Consider the following 17,488-nt stretch of genomic DNA (forward strand, 5'->3'; position numbering starts at 1 on the left):
TGCCTCCTCCCCTCTCCCCCTCCCCATTTATAGTTGACAATCGCCCAGTAACACTTTTCCGAATTTAGAGATGATTCATAGCATTCTCCGCCTCTCAGGCTCCCACTCACTCTCCAGTCCCCCTTTTCACAGGGCCTCTGCAAGGGGTTAAGGAGTTAAGTCAATATAGAAAAGTTAGAGGACATTAAAAGTTTAGATAGTCTTAGATTCCTGCAACGTACTAAATTTATCTATTTCATACAAGGTATCATTGTATGGTAAAATTTGACTGTATTAAATCTGTGAATATCAGGATGTTGTGTAGTTACGAAATCAGTAAAATCCTGGTAGATTTGACAGCTTGTTGCTTATTTACCACAGTTACCAAGGCAACACCATTATTTCTGCAGCTCTATAGGGACATGTTGAATCGGCTAGATTTTATAGATCTATATTCCATATGTATGTTTTCGTTTGGATTAATTTCTTTCATTTTAATATTTAGTAAATATATTGTAAGATAAATATCGCAAGTATTTCTGGTTGAAAAGTGGTTATAGGTCTTTAAACGTATTGAAAGAGTCTTAAAGGTATTTAAAGGTGTTGAATTACACTTTCTGATTCCTGTATATACTCTGTTTCAGAATATGAGCAGCCACCACAGAAGCCCAAAGGGCTTTACAACAACAGATCCAGACCCTGGGAAGGTGGTCATCTAATGCCTTAAAGACATACATACGTCTTCGCCAAAGGCACCTCAAAGAAGCCCAGATGACTCTCGCCAGCCATCAACCCACAGCTACTCAAGGGCGAGGGCATGACCCAGCCACCTTCCCTCCTCCTTTCCCTTACTTTTAAACTGAGTAACACTCAACCTTCTACCCCAGTCACATAGTAAATCGAAGGTGCATACAAGCCCCCTCGTCACCCCGCCACCCCCGGCCGTTTCTGCAGGAGTCTTCACAGCCCCCTCCCATTTCCCGACTCTTGCCAGACCCTATTTTGTTTTGATTCTTAATGAGTCAACCCTGGCCTCCCCTTTCTGGCCCCCCTCCACTAGTCACCTTTCCCCCTTCCCCCCGCTCAGGCTCCAACAGGAGTCTGTTTCACCCTTTGCTCCAACTGGAGCTCCCTAATCTCTTTCCCTTTCCATAACCTCTATATCCAGCAGCCGGATATAGCTAAAACTTTCTAGCTTTTTGGGGGGAAATTCTTTGAAATACACGGCTGCTTTCCCGAGTTGATAGCATTTTGGGAAGCTCTCGTGACCTACCTGATCTCGGATCTCCTGATATGCTTATCGACCGGGCGGGAGCCCTGGGCTCAAATATCTCCGAGCTCAGGGTTCTCTCCCGGGACAGCATGCCAAACCTGCTTTATACGCCAAGCATATCTAAGTGGGAACTCTTGAAGTGAAGTTTCATACACTAATTTCGAGAGGAGCACGTGATATGATTGAGCACGTCTGGCCACTCATCTGTAATCAGTAATAATCCAATCAGAGTGATCCTAGTTTACTATAAATGGATCATTTTCTCCCTAATGTTTATCTTCGTTTGGAAGAATCCCCCCTTCTCCTCCTTTTCCTCCCTTTTCTAAAAGGGGGAGCTCTTGAGACCTACCTGATCTCGGATCTCCTGATATGCTTATAGACTGGGTGGGAGCCCTGGGCTCAAATATCTCCGAGCTCAGGGTTCTCTCCCGGGACAGCATGCCAAACCTGCTTTATACGCCAAGCATATCTAAGTGGGAACTCTTGAAATAGTAGCGTTGTCATGATGAGGCTGACGATACTCACTGGACACAGTAGATAAAATTATCCCAATAGTATAAAGTACATGATTCTGTCTGTCTGCAGTCTCTCAGGTGGAACTTGTGACTCTCTGCACTGCAGGTCTGGAAAAGTTCTTTATGATCTAATTTACATAAGTTTACATAAGAAAAATTGCGTCAGTGCCTATTTAACTGATTAAATTTATTATTATTGTTATTATTATTATATAATTTTGTTGTTATTGAAATGATCCTTAAAAAAATGTATATATTCTTGTTTGTTTGGATGTCTATTGTATTAATAAAAAATGAAATTTACCTGTAAATTTACCTATATAAAACATCTATATAATATCAGACTTAAATGAATGATTTGTGTTTCTGCAGAATTTCAATATTGGACAGTCTATTTCTATTTTCATGCGCATCGATGGATTTGCTCTTAAGTGAACTCTCAGCAGTGAAAATTTACTATAATCTTCTATGTGAAGCTGCTTTGACACAATCTACATTGTAAAAGTGCTATAGAAATAAAGATTAATTGAATTGAATTGAATTGAATTGAATTGAATTGAATTGAATTCATCTAACAAATAATCATTGAGTGATGTTTGAAGCAGTCTGCTAAAACTGCTTAACAAGAGCGCCACCTCTTGGAAAATAACAGCATCTGCAGCATAAGGGAAGTCAACAAGAAAACGAGTGGTTTTTGTATTGCTTTAAGCTTGAACTCATTCACAGTGTCTCTACTGCACAATAATAGACAGCAGTGTCTTCAGTTTTTAGGTTGTTCATCTGCAGGTAAAGTTGACTGCTGGAATCATCTCTGGACACTGTGAACCTTCCCTGGACTGATGGAGAATAGTAAATTGGAGAACTGTATGTGCCGATGTATGCAATCCACTCCAGTGCTTCACCGGGAACTTGCCTCACCACAGCTGCATAGTAGCTGCTGAATGTAAATCCAGACGCGGTACAGACCAGACGAAAAGATTCACCTGTTTTTTTCAACTCAGCTTGAGACTGGGTGAAGGTCTGACAGTGAACACCTGTAGAAGAGAGAGAGAAATGTAACATGATGTATGTGCATACACACAGGCTGTAATGTGTTTGTTAGAATTATCTAGATGAATGTATTCTCATTATTTATTAATGAACAAACCATTTAATAACAGTAACAGCAGGAGTGAGTTGATTATTGTTGTCATTGCTGATGATTCTCCTCCACAAGGACCACATAAACAATCAATGAACAAAGACACACTTCAACAGCACAAATAACTTATGAGAAACATCCATAACAGATTTGCATTAACTCCTCCTCCAGCCTGCCATTACTTGATTTTGATGAGTGTTCGAAAAAGACATTTGCAAAATAAACAAATAAATACATTCTAGAAAGATTGTAGAATACTGAATCATTGTAGAATATTGAATACCATAATGGACCTGGATAGATTTAAATGGATGGAAGGATGAATGGATGGATGATGAGTTTTGGTAGAATGTACTGTATTTCTGATTAACTTGTTCAGGTTTTTGTACAGAGCTGTGGTTTGTTTAGTCACTGTGTCTCTCTGGCACAGTAATACACAGCTGTGTCTTCAATCTGAAAATTACGTCCCTGCAGAAACACTGTGTTTTTGGATGTGTCCTGGGTGAAACTGATCTTGTTTTTCACTGAATCTTTAATGTTAGTGCTTCCACCACTACAGAGATATCCAAGCCATTCCAAGAGTCCTCCAGCAGATTGACGGATCCAGTTAATGCAGTAGCTTGATTCTGAAATCATGCAGGAGATGGAAAATGATTCTTGAGGTTTCACGACCATAGATGAAGGTTGAGTGAGCTCAACACAGTAAACACCACCTGAAAATTACAAAAAAATTGAATTTTCTGAATATTAAAATCTTAAATAAATGTATGAAGTATAGATCGATTAATGAAGCTCACAGGATGCTGTTGCCACCAGCAGGAGAATAGCTGGTGAGAAGATCATGATTAGGGCTGAACTAAATGTGTTTTACTTCCTCTGATGATCCACACACACTACACTTTTGTATAATGGGAAGGTAGAAGATTTGCATAGACATTTGGTTGTGCAAGATGTCTATATAAATACAAGTTCAAATCCAGTAAGATTTTTTTACAGATATGGGATACAGTCCAGCAGCACTTGAACTTTACTTTTAGCTCTTCTCTTGTCTGTGTATGATTGGTGAGAATTTATTGATTTGTTCTGAAAGTTATCTTTTATCCTAGTAGGTAGAAACATATAAGCAGAGATGTATAGTAACAAAGTGTTGTTTTTGTTGTTTTTCATTAGCATTTAAATTGCAAATTTAAATATTTTTGGGTGAAAAAACATTTTCAGTTTCCAAACATAGGTTCAAATTCCTCACAGTTGATACGACTCTTCTTTTAATCTTTCTCTAACAAAACAGTAAACAAACTAAAAAATTAAAGCTCAATCGAAGATAATGCTTATATAGCATGAATTGCACACAAACATGCACAAACACAAACACAAACTGTACGCTGAAAAAAATGAATATTTGTGAACACTGAATCCTACACTAAATCTGGACCAGAAGCACTGATGATTTTTAATGTGCTGCTGTATGTTTGAGTGGCGAGTGGTTTTTGAACAGGGCAGAAAGTGCTCTGTGTCACTGTGACTCTCTGGCGCAGTAATACACAGCTGTGTCCTCAGTCTGCATATTCTGTCCACTCAGAGTCACGCTGCTGCTGGAAGAGTCTCTGCTAACTGTGAATCTACTTTTCAGTTTATCGCTGTAATATGTGTTACCGCTACCACAAATCTCCCCAATCCATTCCAGAGCTTTTCCTGCAGCCTGTCGTATGAAGTGAGTGCAGTAGCTGCTGTCAGTCACTGAATATCCAGAGATTTTACAGGACAGAGTCAACACATGACTAGGCCTCAAGACAATAGAATCAGTCTGGGTCAGTTCAATACAGTGGACACCTGAGGAAGAAATATGTCCTAAAAGGTTAGAGATGTGAAAACATTTTGTATAATTTAACGGTTTCTATAGACACTGAAGACTTACGAGAGACAGCTGCAAGAAGCAGAAATAAGCAGAGAGATGAGCAGATCATGGTTTCAGAAGTTTGAGAACAAGATGCTGCTTTCCATTATAACACTCAATGAAAGAGGAAGAGGAAGATTTGCATACAGTTATGCATACAGTTTGTACCAGTAAATGACTAATTTTATTCACACTTGATTTATACTACTCTTTAATATACAATTTTGTATTATAAGCATTTTTCTGTTTTTACTTTTCTAGATTGACATGACTGACAAAAATAGATAGGTTGATTGTGTAGTTTTCCTACTGTGGATGTCAATGGCTGCTAGTTTCCATAATTCTTCAGAATATCTCCTTTTGTGTCCATCTAGGAAAATAAAGAAACTGACTTGAGGTTTGGTAAACAGAATAAATGAAGGTTTTAGGGAGAAAGAGGTAAAAGCTCAATTCCCTGGACAGCCCTGTCTTAATTTTCTGAAGACTATTAACACACAGTGTGACAAGTCAAATTTGCTAATTAACATTTTGATGTTTGTAGATTTGCAATATCTCGTTGTTAAATTGTTTTAAATAAATTACTACAGTATGCACAGTTGGAATCTGAAGTGCAGCCACAAATAAAATGCAGCCATATTACACTTTACTTCTTTAGTTCATTTAATGAGTGTTTTTATTTGCAATACAATATTTCAGCATGCATATGATAAAATAGGGAATTATGAAAACAAATCTAATCATCTAAGGTGTTTGGGCAATGCAACTGTAGGTGCATTTCCACATCATTGTCACGTGGACGAGAGGATTTTATTGACTTCTAACTAAACAAATGACATTTTATTTGTGGAAATTTGTAAAAATCTTTGGGGAGAAAAGAAAAAGAATCCTGTACAATCTACAATTATTATGGTGTTTTTGCACAGGGAGGCTGCTGTTGTCTGTCACTGTGCACGTCTGGCACAATAATACACAGCTGTGTCTTCAGCTTTCATATTCTTTCCTTGCAGTGTTATTGTGTTACTGGAGGTGTCTCTGGTGATGCTGAACTTGCTTTTCAGAGAATCCTTGTAGGCTAAGTCTCCATCATAGTAGATCACTCCAATCCACTCCAGAGCTTTTCCTGCAGGCTGACGAATCCAGCCTGTGCTGTAGTCTGTGACTGAATATGAGACTCTGCAGCTGATTGTGAGAGAGTCATCAGGACGGACAGTCAGAGACTCAGGCTGAGTGAGTTCATATGAATCAACACCTGCATCAAATAAAATAATACAGTTATTAAGACAGTGTCAAGTTTAGAGAACGTTAACGTTAGCAACAAAAAACTCACAGGATATTACTGCCAGAAACAGCACTAGTGATGAAGAGATCATGTTGTTTCACAGCAGTTTGACTAAACTAAGGTGAATCTTCTCTTCCTCTAGTGATCAGATCAGTGTATAAATATGCAACAGGTGATTTACATAAACACACAGCTGCTACTCATTTAAACATGCTAAAAATATTTATGTTAGTGTTTATATAATTTACTGCACTTATCTTTAAACATGCTTTGGACATTAAAAAAATTGACAAAATGGACAAGAACATATTTTCTTTTTTTTCTTTCTCAATTCTGATGAAGTGTTTGATAAACTGATATACTGTAATGATAATGAACATTTTACACTAATGATTGCAGTAAGTACAGTTCTGTTGTATCTAAATCAAAAAGTTTGGTAACTTACAGTTGCACACAACAATACAGGTCAAGTAATATTTGGTCAAAGTCGAAGCCATGTATGTCAACTGCCAGTCTGCTTTAATAATGATTTGCAAAGGTGTACTAATGATATATGACTTTGTTTATGCACGGACAAAACAAACTACTTTTAATATTTATGCTATTGGTTAACAGTCATCTTTGTCAACAAGTATAGTCATAACATAATGATACCGTCGCCAATCTTTATCTAATGATTAACTAAAGCAGAGAAGTGGAAGTTGAAATACATACACTTTGACTAATAGGATAATTAACATATGAATTTACATCATTAGTTAATATAAAATGTTATTAGGTTATTTATTGCTAAGGATAGTATATCCTCTCATAGGGTTGTGTTTTATGTATTTTTTATTCTCTGCTGCCACCTGTTGAGCTCCAGTGACGAGAGATGAAGAACTCACAGTGGTTTTTGTTCAGCTCTACAAGATCTTTGTGTCACTGTGATTGTCTTGCACAGTAATACACGGCTGAATCTTCTGCTGTCAGGCCTGATAGTTTCAGATATACCACACTCTTTGAATTATCTCTGGTGATTTCAGCTCTTCCTCTAAAGGACTCAGCATAGTCATTGCCACTGCCATCACCATAAACGTGTCCAATCCACACAAGAGGTTTTCCAGCTTGTTGTCTGATCCAGTGCATTCTACAGCAGCCAAAGCTGAACCCAGATCCTCTACAGGACAGAGTCAGAGTTTCTCCAGGCTTTTTCTGAACTGAGCTTTCAATCGACTCCATACTTTCACATTTTATACCTAAAAAGAAAAGACTGATTTAATTTGTAACTAGTTCTACTAGAACTGATAATAGATGTGTGTTACATACAAATACTCACGCTGTAGACTGAATGAGAGCAGCAGTAAGCAGAGAGCATTCTTCATCTTGAGGCTGGTAATGTAAATGATCCTGATCCAATCAGAAGCACATAAATACTGAACTGATGAGAAGGGTTGATTGAATTTGCATTGTGATGGTCTTAAAGTGCAGTCATGACTGAGGAGCAAAGTATTTAACACAAAAAAATGATAAACAATTTCCAGTGTAAATGATCATTAAAAATAATCAAGTTAATCAAAATTAATTTAATTATGAACAATTCAGAATCATCATCATTTTTGTTGACTGTTATTTTATAAAATATTATGTAAATAGGATGCAAATTAATAAATGCATTTTCGACATTTGATTTATTAATTTTTTTGTATAGTGTAGCATGCCTGAACATTATGTATTGTTCCTGTGTTAAGATGGAGTGCGATGTGAGAAGAAGTTTTTACAGCAAGTCTGTGTACTCATCAAGGGAGATCCGGATTGTGTGCTCGTGCTCTGTTCTGTTGGTGTTGTGCAGGTGACAAGAGAATCCTCTGCTATTCAGTGCTAAATATTTATTTTTTTTAAGTCCTGAGTCCTGACATTCTTCTGATCATTACATTGTTGCATCAATAATATAGTGTTTGTATGGAGCACAGTGGACTCTTTTCAAACAACAGAATATGAATATACTATACTATATACTATACTATACTATATACATTTATTTAATTTTCATTACAGAGTTAAGTGATTCATGCAGTTTTAAAGTGAAAAAATATATATATACAGTAGTGTTTTTGTACATGGGGGCTGCAGTCGTCTATCACTGTGTACGTCTGGCACAATAATACACAGCTGTGTCTTCAGCTTTCATATTCTTTCCTTGCAGTGTTATTGTGTTACTGGAAGTGTCTCTGGTGATGCTGAACTTGCTTTTCAGAGAATCCTTGTAGTCTAAGCTTCCACCAGTGTAGATCACTCCAATCCACTCCAGAGCTTTTCCTGCAGGCTGACGAATCCAGGCTGTGTGTTCACTAGTGACTGAATATGAGACTCTGCAGCTGATAGTGAGAGAGTCATCAGGACGGACAGTCAGAGACTCAGGCTGAGTGAGTTCATATGAATCAACACCTGCATCAAATAAAATAATACAGTTAGTCAGACAGTGTCAAGTTTAAAGACTGTGAATAAACAGCAGATAAATGTATCACAAAGAGAAATAGATTAAACTCACAGGATACTACTGCCAGAAACAGCACAAGAGATGAAGAGATCATGGTGTTTCACAGCACAGTTTGACTGAACTGAAGTCAGTCTTCTCTTCCTCCAGTGGTCAGATCAGTGTATAAACTGACTGTTTAAATACGTAAAGATGATTTACATAAACACACACCTCAGCTAAATCAACTGTGAAAAAAATATTTGTATCATGATTCAAAACTTTACACTTAAAGTCCATTTCTCTACTAGATCTGAGTACTGTATTATTTTTCTAATAACTATTATAATTATTTTTAGGTCTTCTCCAATCTCTTCCAGAGTTGATTTGAGTCTAATAATGTATTAATTAACATTTAACAGCAAAAAGTTTTGTGTAAGATCACTTCTTTTAATTTTCCATTTAAGATGAATGCAACTTCACTCTCATGCATCATGAGACACTGCTGTGTTCTTCATCTTCACATTTTCACCATATTCATTACTTTTAGTCACTGCTGGAGATAAAGTATCTGCTTAAGTAAAGTATAACCTCACTGTAAATGTGAACATGGTAAAATCAATCAACAGAGTTGAAATACTCAGATTTGCTTTTGTCCTCTTTAATATTTGATATTTTATGGTGTAATTCACTGTAATTTCAACTGTTCACTGTGACAGTGTTTTTTATTCTCTGCTGCAACCTGTTTAGCTCCAGTGACGAGAGATGAAACACTCAGTTTGTTCAGCTCTTTAAGATCTTTGTGCCACTGTGATTGTCTTGCACAGTAATACACAGCTGAGTCTTCTGCTGTCAGGCCTGATAGTTTTGTACTGCTTTGAGCTTGAACTCATTCACAGTGTCTCTCTGGCACAGTAATAGACAGCAGTGTCTTCAGTCTTAAGGTTGTTCATCTGAAGGTACAGTTGACTGCTGGAATCATCTCTGGACACTGTGAACCTTCCCTGGACTGCCTGAGAATAGCGGATAGGAGAACTGGATGTGCCAATAGTTGCAACCCACTCCAATCCTTTACCGGGAGCTTGTCTCACCACACTTGCCCAGTAGCTGCTGAATGTAAATCCAGATGCGGTACAGACCAGACGAAAAGATTCACCTGGTTTTTTTACCTCAGCTTGAGACTGAGTGAAGGTCTGACAGTGAACACCTGTAGAAGAGAGAAAGAAATGTAACATATTGTATGTGCATAGAAACAGGCTGTAATGTGTTTTAGAATTATTTAGATGAACGTTTTCTTATTATTTATTAAATAACAAACCATTTATTAACAGTAACAGCAGGAGTGAGTTGATTATTGGTGTCATTGCTGATGATTCTCCTCCACAAGGACCACATAAACAATCAATGAACAAAGACACACTTCAACAGCACAGATAACTTATGAGAAACATACATAACAGATTTGCATTAACTCCTCCTCCAGCCTGCCATTACTTGATTTTGATGAGTGTTCGAAAAAGACATTTGCAAAATAAACAAATAAATACATTCTAGAAAGATTGTAGAATACTGAATCATTGTAGAATATTGAATACCATAATGGACCTGGACCTAGATTGTAATGGATGGAAGGATGGATGATGAGTTTTGGTAGAATGTACTGTATTTCTGATTAACTTGTTCAGGTTTTTGTACAGAGCTGTGGTTTGTTTAGTCACTGTGTCTCTCTGGCACAGTAATACACAGCTGTGTCTTCAGTCTGAAAATTACGTCCCTGCAGAAACACTGTGTTTTTGGATGTGTCCTGGGTGAAACTGATCTTGTTTTTCACTGAATCTTTAATGTTAGTGCTTCCACCACTACAGAGATATCCAAGCCATTCCAGAGGTCCTCCAGCAGATTGACGGATCCAGTGAATGCAGTAGCTTGATACTGAAATCATGCAGGAGATGGAAAATGATTCTTGAGGTTTCACGACCAAAGATGAAGGTTGAGTGAGCTCAACACAGTAAACACCACCTGAAAATTACAAAAAAATTGAATTTTCTGAATATTAAAATCTTAAATAAATGTATGAAGTATAGATCGATTAATGAAGCTCACAGGATGCTGTTGCCACCAGCAGGAGAATAGCTGGTGAGAAGATCATGATTAGGGCTGAACTAAATGTGTTTTACTTCCTCTGATGATCCACACACACTACACTTTTGTATAATGGGAAGGTAGAAGATTTGCATAGACATTTGGTTGTGCAAGATGTCTATATAAATACAAGTTCAAATCCAGTAAGATTTTTTTACAGATATGGGATACAGTCCAGCAGCACTTGAACTTTATTTTTAGCTCTTCTCTTGTCTGTGTATGATTGGTGAGAATTTATTGATTTGTTCTGAAAGTTATCTTTTATCCTAGTAGGTAGAAACATATAAGCAGAGATGTATAGTAACAAAGTGTTGTTTTTGTTGTTTTTCATTAGCATTTAAATTGCAAATTAATTTAAATATTTTTGGGTGAAAAAACATTTTCAGTTTCCGATCATAGGTTCAAATTCCTCACAGTTGATGCAACTCTTCTTTTAATCTTTCTCAAACAAGATAGTAAACAAACTAAAAATTAGAAGCTCAATCAAAGATAATACTTATATTGCATGAATTGCGCACAAACATGCACAAACACAAACACAAACTGTACGCTGAAAAAATGGAATATTTGTGAACACTGAATCCTACACTAAATCTGGACCAGAAGCACTGATGATTTTTAATGTGCTGCTGTATGTTTGAGTGGCGAGTGGTTTTTGAACAGGGCAGAAAGTGCTCTGTGTCACTGTGACTCTCTGGCGCAGTAATACACAGCTGTGTCTTCAGTCTGCATATTCTGTCCACTCAGAGTCACGCTGCTGCTGGAAGAGTCTCTGCTAACTGTGAATCTACTTTTCAGTTTATCGCTGTAATATGTGTTACCGCTACCACAAATCTCCCCAATCCATTCCAGAGCTTTTCCTGCAGCCTGTCGTATGAAGTGAGTGCAGTAGCTGCTGTCAGTCACTGAATATCCAGAGAGTTTACAGGACAGAGTCAACACTTGACTAGGCCTCAAGACCATAGAATCAGGCTGGGTCAGTTCAATACAGTGGATACCTGAGGAAGAAATATGTCCTGAAAGGTTAGAGATGTGAAAACATTTTGTATAATTTAACGGTTTCTATAAACCCTATGACTTACGAGAGACAGCTGCAAGAAGCAGAAATAAGCAGAGAGATGAGCAGATCATGGTTTCAGACGTTTGAGAACAAGATGCTGCATTCCATTATAACACTCAATGAAAGAGGAAGTGGAAGATTTGCATACAGTTATGCATACAGTTTGTACCAGTAAATGACTAATTTTATTCACACTTGATTTATACTACTCTTTAATAAACAATTTTGTATTATAAGCATTTTTCTGTTTTTACTTTTCTAGATTGACATGACTGACAAAAATAGATAGGTTGATTGTGTAGTTTTCCTACTGTGGATGTCAATGGCTGCTAGTTTCCATAATTCTTCAGAATATCTCCTTTTGTGTCCATCCAGGAAAATAAAGAAACTGACTTGAGGTTTGGTAAAAAGAATAAATGAAGGTTTTAGGGTGAAAGAGGTAAAAGCTCAATTCACTGGACAGCCCTGTCTTAATTTTCTGAAGACTATTAACACACAGTGTGACAAGTCAAATTTGCTAATTAACATTTTGATGTTTGTAGATTTGCAATATCTCGTTGTTAAATTGTTTTAAATAAATTACTACAGTATGCACAGTTGGAATCTGAAGAGCAGCCACAAATAAAATGCAGCCATATTACACTTTACTTCTTTAGTTCATTTAATGAGTGTTTTTATTTGCAATACAATATTCCAGCATGCATATGATAAAATAGGGAATTATGAAAACAAATCTAATCATCTAAGATGTTTGGGCAATGCAACTGTAGGTGCATTTCCACATCATTGTCACGTGGACGAGAGGATTTTATTGACTTCTAACTAAACAAATGACATTTTATTTGTGAAAATTTGTAAAAATCTTTGGGGAGAAAAGAAAAAGAATCCTGTACATTCTACAATTATTATGGTGTTTTTGCACAGGGAGGCTGCTGTTGTCTGTCACTGTGCACGTCTGGCACAATAATACACAGCTGTGTCTTCAGCTTTCATATTCTTTCCTTGCAGTGTTATTGTGTTACTGGAAGTGTCTCTGGTGATGCTGAACTTGCTTTTCAGAGAATCCTTGTAGGCTAAGTCTCCATCATAGTAGATCACTCCAATCCACTCCAGAGCTTTTCCTGCAGGCTGACGAATCCAGCCTGTGCTGTAGCTTGTGACTGAATATGAGACTCTGCAGCTGATAGTGAGAGAATCATCAGGACGGACAGTCAGAGACTCAGGCTGAGTGAGTTCATATGAATCAACACCTGTATCAAATGAAAGAATACAGTTAGTAAGACCATGTCAAGTTTAGAGAACGTTAACGTTAGCAACAAAAACTCACAGGATACTACTGCCAGAAACAGCACTAGAGATGAAGAGATCATGGTGTTTCACAGCAGTTTGACTAAACTAAGGTGAATCTTCTCTTCCTCTAGTGATCAGATCAGTGTATAAATATGCAACAGGTGATTTACATAAACACACAGCTGCTACTCATTTAAACATGCTAAAAATATTTATGTTAGTGTTTATATAATTTACTGCACTTATCTTTAAACATGCTTTGGACATAAAAAAATGGACATAATGGACAAGAACATATTTTCTTTTTTTTTCTTTCTCAACTCTGATGAAGTGTTTGATAAACTGATATACAGTACTGATAATGAACATTTTACACTAATGATTGCAGTAAGTACAGTTCTGTTGTATCTAAATCAAAAAGTTTGGTAACTTACAGTTGCACACAACAATACAGGTCAAGTAATATTTGGTCAAAGTCGAACCCATGTATTTAAACTGCCAGTTTGATTTAATAATCATTAACTAATGATTTGCAAAGGTGTACTAATGATATATGACTTTGTTTATGCACAGACTAAACAAACTACTTTTAATATTTATGCTATTGGTTAACAGTCATCTTTGTCAACAAGTATAGTCATAACATAATGATACCTTCACCAATCTTTATCTAATGATTAACTAAAGCAGAGAAGTGGAAGTTGAAATACATACACTTTGACTTATAGGATAATTAACATATGAATTTACATCATTACTTAAAGGGCACCTAGGTTAGCCCTTTTTTCAGATTTAATATAAGTGTTTTGCGTCTCCAGAATGTTTCTGTAATGTTTTCAGCTCAAAACACCCATGAGATTTTTTATTATACCTTTTATTAAGTTCCTATTTATACATTTTTTCACTGGGTGGCGGTTTTGGTGTACTGCTCCTTTAAGGCTAGTCCTCCCCGCCCACCGTTTCTATGTGCCTTTCTGCATGCCTTAATCTCCTCCCTCGACTGCGTCAGACAACAGACAGACTTAAAGGAAGCAGATCTCACTTAGCATTTGTGAGAAATACTACAGTAAGAACTTTACCAATGAGTATTTGATGTGCAGTTGCATCGCAGAGTCACACAAAGTTCACGCGCTCACACGCACACACAGATACACGCACACACACACAACGCTGTAGACACACACACAGAGACAGACAGACAGAGCACCCGTTTAGCTTTGCACTTTTTTTTGCACGCAAATGTGACATGATACAGGTTAATATTCACTGTTGTATGGATATCTGTTATATTAATGTACAAAATAAACCTGATTTAACGTCCACAAACCGGGATTGAAGCGTCTTCCTTTATAATTGTTCTGAGACGCAGCTGTGCTGATGAAGTAAAGCTAAGCTAAATTGCTGTAATTCATTACACACATGCTCTGTTTTAAAACATTTTAAACATGTGAAACTTACTCTTGATCACATTTGATGATGATTGAGGATCCTAGCGAACTGAATACACCTTTTAATCCCGGCTGCTTTGTACACGTCTGGTCTTGTTTATATGATTATACACGTGACTACAGGGACATGTTAATACACGCAGCTGTCAATCAATTAGGTGGGCGGGGGGACCGCACTTCTACGTAAAGTTGCGGTCGGTCTGAAAACCGCTCCAATTGGTCCACTGTTTCTATGTTGCAAAATTGAAAAAAAGGACTGGGTGTGTTTATATCACCCCAATATGGCGGTCTATACACCATACATGCACATACAGTATGTCTGTCCAAACAGCTTGAAAAGTAGATTTTTCACCATAGGTGCCCTTTAATATAAAATGTTATTAGGCAATTTATTGCTAAGGATAGTATATCCTCTCATAGGGTTGTTTTTTATGTATTTTTTATTCTCTGCTGCCACCTGTTGAGCTCCAGTGACGAGAGATGAAACACTCACAGTGGTTTTTGTTCAGCTCTTCAAGATCTTTGTGTCACTGTGATTCTTTTGCACAGTAATACACGGCTGAGTCTTCTGCTGTCAGGTCTGATAGTTTCAGATATGTCATACTCTTTGAATTATCTCTGGTGATTTCAGCTCTTCCTTTGAAAGATTCAGCATAGCCATAGCCAGTGCCTCCAATCCACACAAGAGGTTTTCCAGCTTGTTGTCTGATCCAGTGCATGTTATAGGAGCTAAAGGTGAACCCGGATCCTCTACAGGACAGAGTCAGAGTTTCTCCAGGCTTTTTCTGAACTGAGCTTTCAATCGACTCCATACTTTCACATTTTATACCTAAAAAGAAAAGACTGATTTAATTTGTAACTATTTTATACTAGAACTGATAATAGATGTGTGTTACATACAAAAACTCACGCTGTATACTGAATGAGAGCAGCAGTAAGCAGAGAGCATTCTTCATCTTGAGGCTGGTGATGTAAATGATCCTGATCCAATCAGAAGCGCATAAATACTGAACTGATGAGAAGGGTTGATTGAATTTGCATTGTGATGGTCTTAAAGTGCAGTCATGACTGAGGAGCAAAGAATTTAACACAAAAAAATGATAAACTATTTCCAGTGTAAGTGATCATTAAAAATAATCAAGTTAATCAAAATCAATTCAATTATGTACAATTCAGAATCATCATCATTTTTGTTGACTGTTATTTTATAAAATATTATGTAAATAGGATGCAAATTAATAAATGCATTTTCAACATTTGATTTATTTATTTTTTTGTAAAGTGTAGCATGCCTGAACATTATGTATTGTTCCTGTGTTAAGATGGAGTGCGATGTGAGAAGAAGTTTTTACAGCAAGTCTGTGTACTCATCAAGAGAGGTCCGGAGTGTGTGCTCATGTTCTGTTCTGTTGGCGTTGTGCAGGTGACAAGAGAATTCTTTGCTATTCAGTGCTAAATATTTATAAATATTTATAAATATTTTTTTAGTCCTGCATCCTGACATTCTTCTGATCATTACATTGTTACATCAATAATATGGTGTTTGTATGGAGCACAATGGACTCTTTTCAAACAACAGAATATGAATATACTATACTACATACTATACTATACTATATGCATTTATTTGATTTTCATTACAGAGTTAAGTGATTCATGCAGTTTTAAAGTGAAAAAATATATATATACAGTAGTGTTTTTGTACATGGGGGCTGCAGTCGTCTATCACTGTGTACGTCTGGCACAATAATACACAGCTGTGTCTTCAGCTTTCATATTCTTTCCTTGCAGAGTTATTGTGTTACTGGAGGTGTCTCTGGTGATGCTGAACTTGCTTTTCAGAGAATCCTTGTAGGCTAAGTCTCCATTATAGTAGATCACTCCAATCCACTCCAGAGCTTTTCCTGCAGGCTGACGAATCCAGGCTGTGTGTTCACTAGAGACTGAATATGAGACTCTGCAGCTGATAGTGAGAGAATCATCAGGACGGACAGTCAGAGACTCAGGCTGAGTGAGTTCATATGAATCAACACCTGCATCAAATAAAATAATACAGTTATTAAAACAGTGTCAAGTTTAAAGACTGTGAATAAACAGCAGATAAATGTATCACAAAGAGAAATAGATTAAACTCACAGGAAACTACTGCCAGAAACAGCACAAGAGATGAAGAGATCATGGTGTTTCACAGCACAGTTTGACTGAACTGAAGTCAGTCTTCTCTTCCTCCAGTGGTCAGATCAGTGATCAAACTGACTGTTTAAATACGTAAAGATGATTTACATAAACACACACCTCAGCTAAATCAACTGTGAAAAAAATATTTGTATCATGATTCAAAACTTTACACTTAAAGTCCATTTCTCTACTAGATCTGAGTACTGTATTATTTTTCTAATAACTATTATAATTATTTTTAAGTCTTTTCCAATCTCTTCCAGAGTTGATTTGAGTCTAATAATGTATTAATTAACATTTAACAGCAAAAAGTTTTGTGTAAGATGACTTCTTTTAATTTTCCATTTAAGATGAATGCAACTTCACTCTCATGCACCATGAGACAATGCTGTGTTCTTCATCTTCACATTTTCACCATATTCATTACTTTTAGTCACTGCTGGAGATAAAGTATCTGCTGAAATAAAGTATAACCTCAGTGTAAATATGTACATGGTAAAATCAATCAACAGAGTTGAAATACTCAGATTTGCTTTTGTCCTCTTTAATATTTGATATTTTATGGTGTAATTCACTGTAATTTCAACTGTTCACTGTGACAGTAAGTATTTTTTATTCTCTGCTGCCACCTGTTGAGCTCCAGTGACGAGAGATAAAACACTCACAGTGGTTTTTGTTCAGCTCTTTAAGATCTTTGTGTCACTGTGATTGTTTTGCACAGTAATACACAGCTGAGTCTTCTGCTGTCAGGCCTGATAGTTTCAGATATGTCATACTCTTTGAATTATCTCTGGTGATTTCAGTTCGGCCTCTAAAAGATTCAGCATAGTTTTG

The 17,488-nt window shown here is 36.8% G+C and overlaps 7 gene segments (V, D, J or C); all 7 read right to left on the bottom strand.

Moving 5' to 3' along the window:
• Positions 1–3,316: 3,316 nt before the first annotated feature.
• LOC130220553 (Ig heavy chain V region 914-like) lies at positions 3,317–3,769 on the bottom strand. The segment is given in 2 exon segments: positions 3,317–3,621; positions 3,706–3,769. Coding segments are annotated over 2 exon segments (351 nt in total).
• A 1,974-nt stretch (positions 3,770–5,743) lies between these two features.
• On the bottom strand, positions 5,744–6,172 carry LOC130221342 (Ig heavy chain V region 5A-like). The segment is given in 2 exon segments: positions 5,744–6,051; positions 6,130–6,172. Coding segments are annotated over 2 exon segments (351 nt in total).
• Positions 6,173–8,200: 2,028 nt separating this feature from the next.
• On the bottom strand, positions 8,201–8,697 carry LOC130221339 (Ig heavy chain V region 5A-like). The segment is given in 2 exon segments: positions 8,201–8,508; positions 8,612–8,697. Coding segments are annotated over 2 exon segments (351 nt in total).
• Positions 8,698–9,429: 732 nt separating this feature from the next.
• On the bottom strand, positions 9,430–9,921 carry LOC130220554 (immunoglobulin heavy variable 3-21-like). The segment is given in 2 exon segments: positions 9,430–9,743; positions 9,855–9,921. Coding segments are annotated over 2 exon segments (360 nt in total).
• A 329-nt stretch (positions 9,922–10,250) lies between these two features.
• Positions 10,251–10,703, bottom strand: LOC130221338 (Ig heavy chain V region 1B43-like). The segment is given in 2 exon segments: positions 10,251–10,555; positions 10,640–10,703. Coding segments are annotated over 2 exon segments (351 nt in total).
• A 1,977-nt stretch (positions 10,704–12,680) lies between these two features.
• Positions 12,681–13,143, bottom strand: LOC130221340 (Ig heavy chain V region 5A-like). The segment is given in 2 exon segments: positions 12,681–12,988; positions 13,066–13,143. Coding segments are annotated over 2 exon segments (351 nt in total).
• Positions 13,144–16,201: 3,058 nt separating this feature from the next.
• On the bottom strand, positions 16,202–16,700 carry LOC130221337 (Ig heavy chain V region 5A-like). The segment is given in 2 exon segments: positions 16,202–16,509; positions 16,613–16,700. Coding segments are annotated over 2 exon segments (351 nt in total).
• Between the last annotated feature and the right edge of the window lie 788 nt (positions 16,701–17,488).

This window comes from Danio aesculapii, chromosome 3, assembly GCF_903798145.1.
Source record: "Danio aesculapii chromosome 3, fDanAes4.1, whole genome shotgun sequence".
In the NCBI taxonomy this organism is placed as follows: Eukaryota; Metazoa; Chordata; class Actinopteri; order Cypriniformes; family Danionidae; genus Danio; species Danio aesculapii.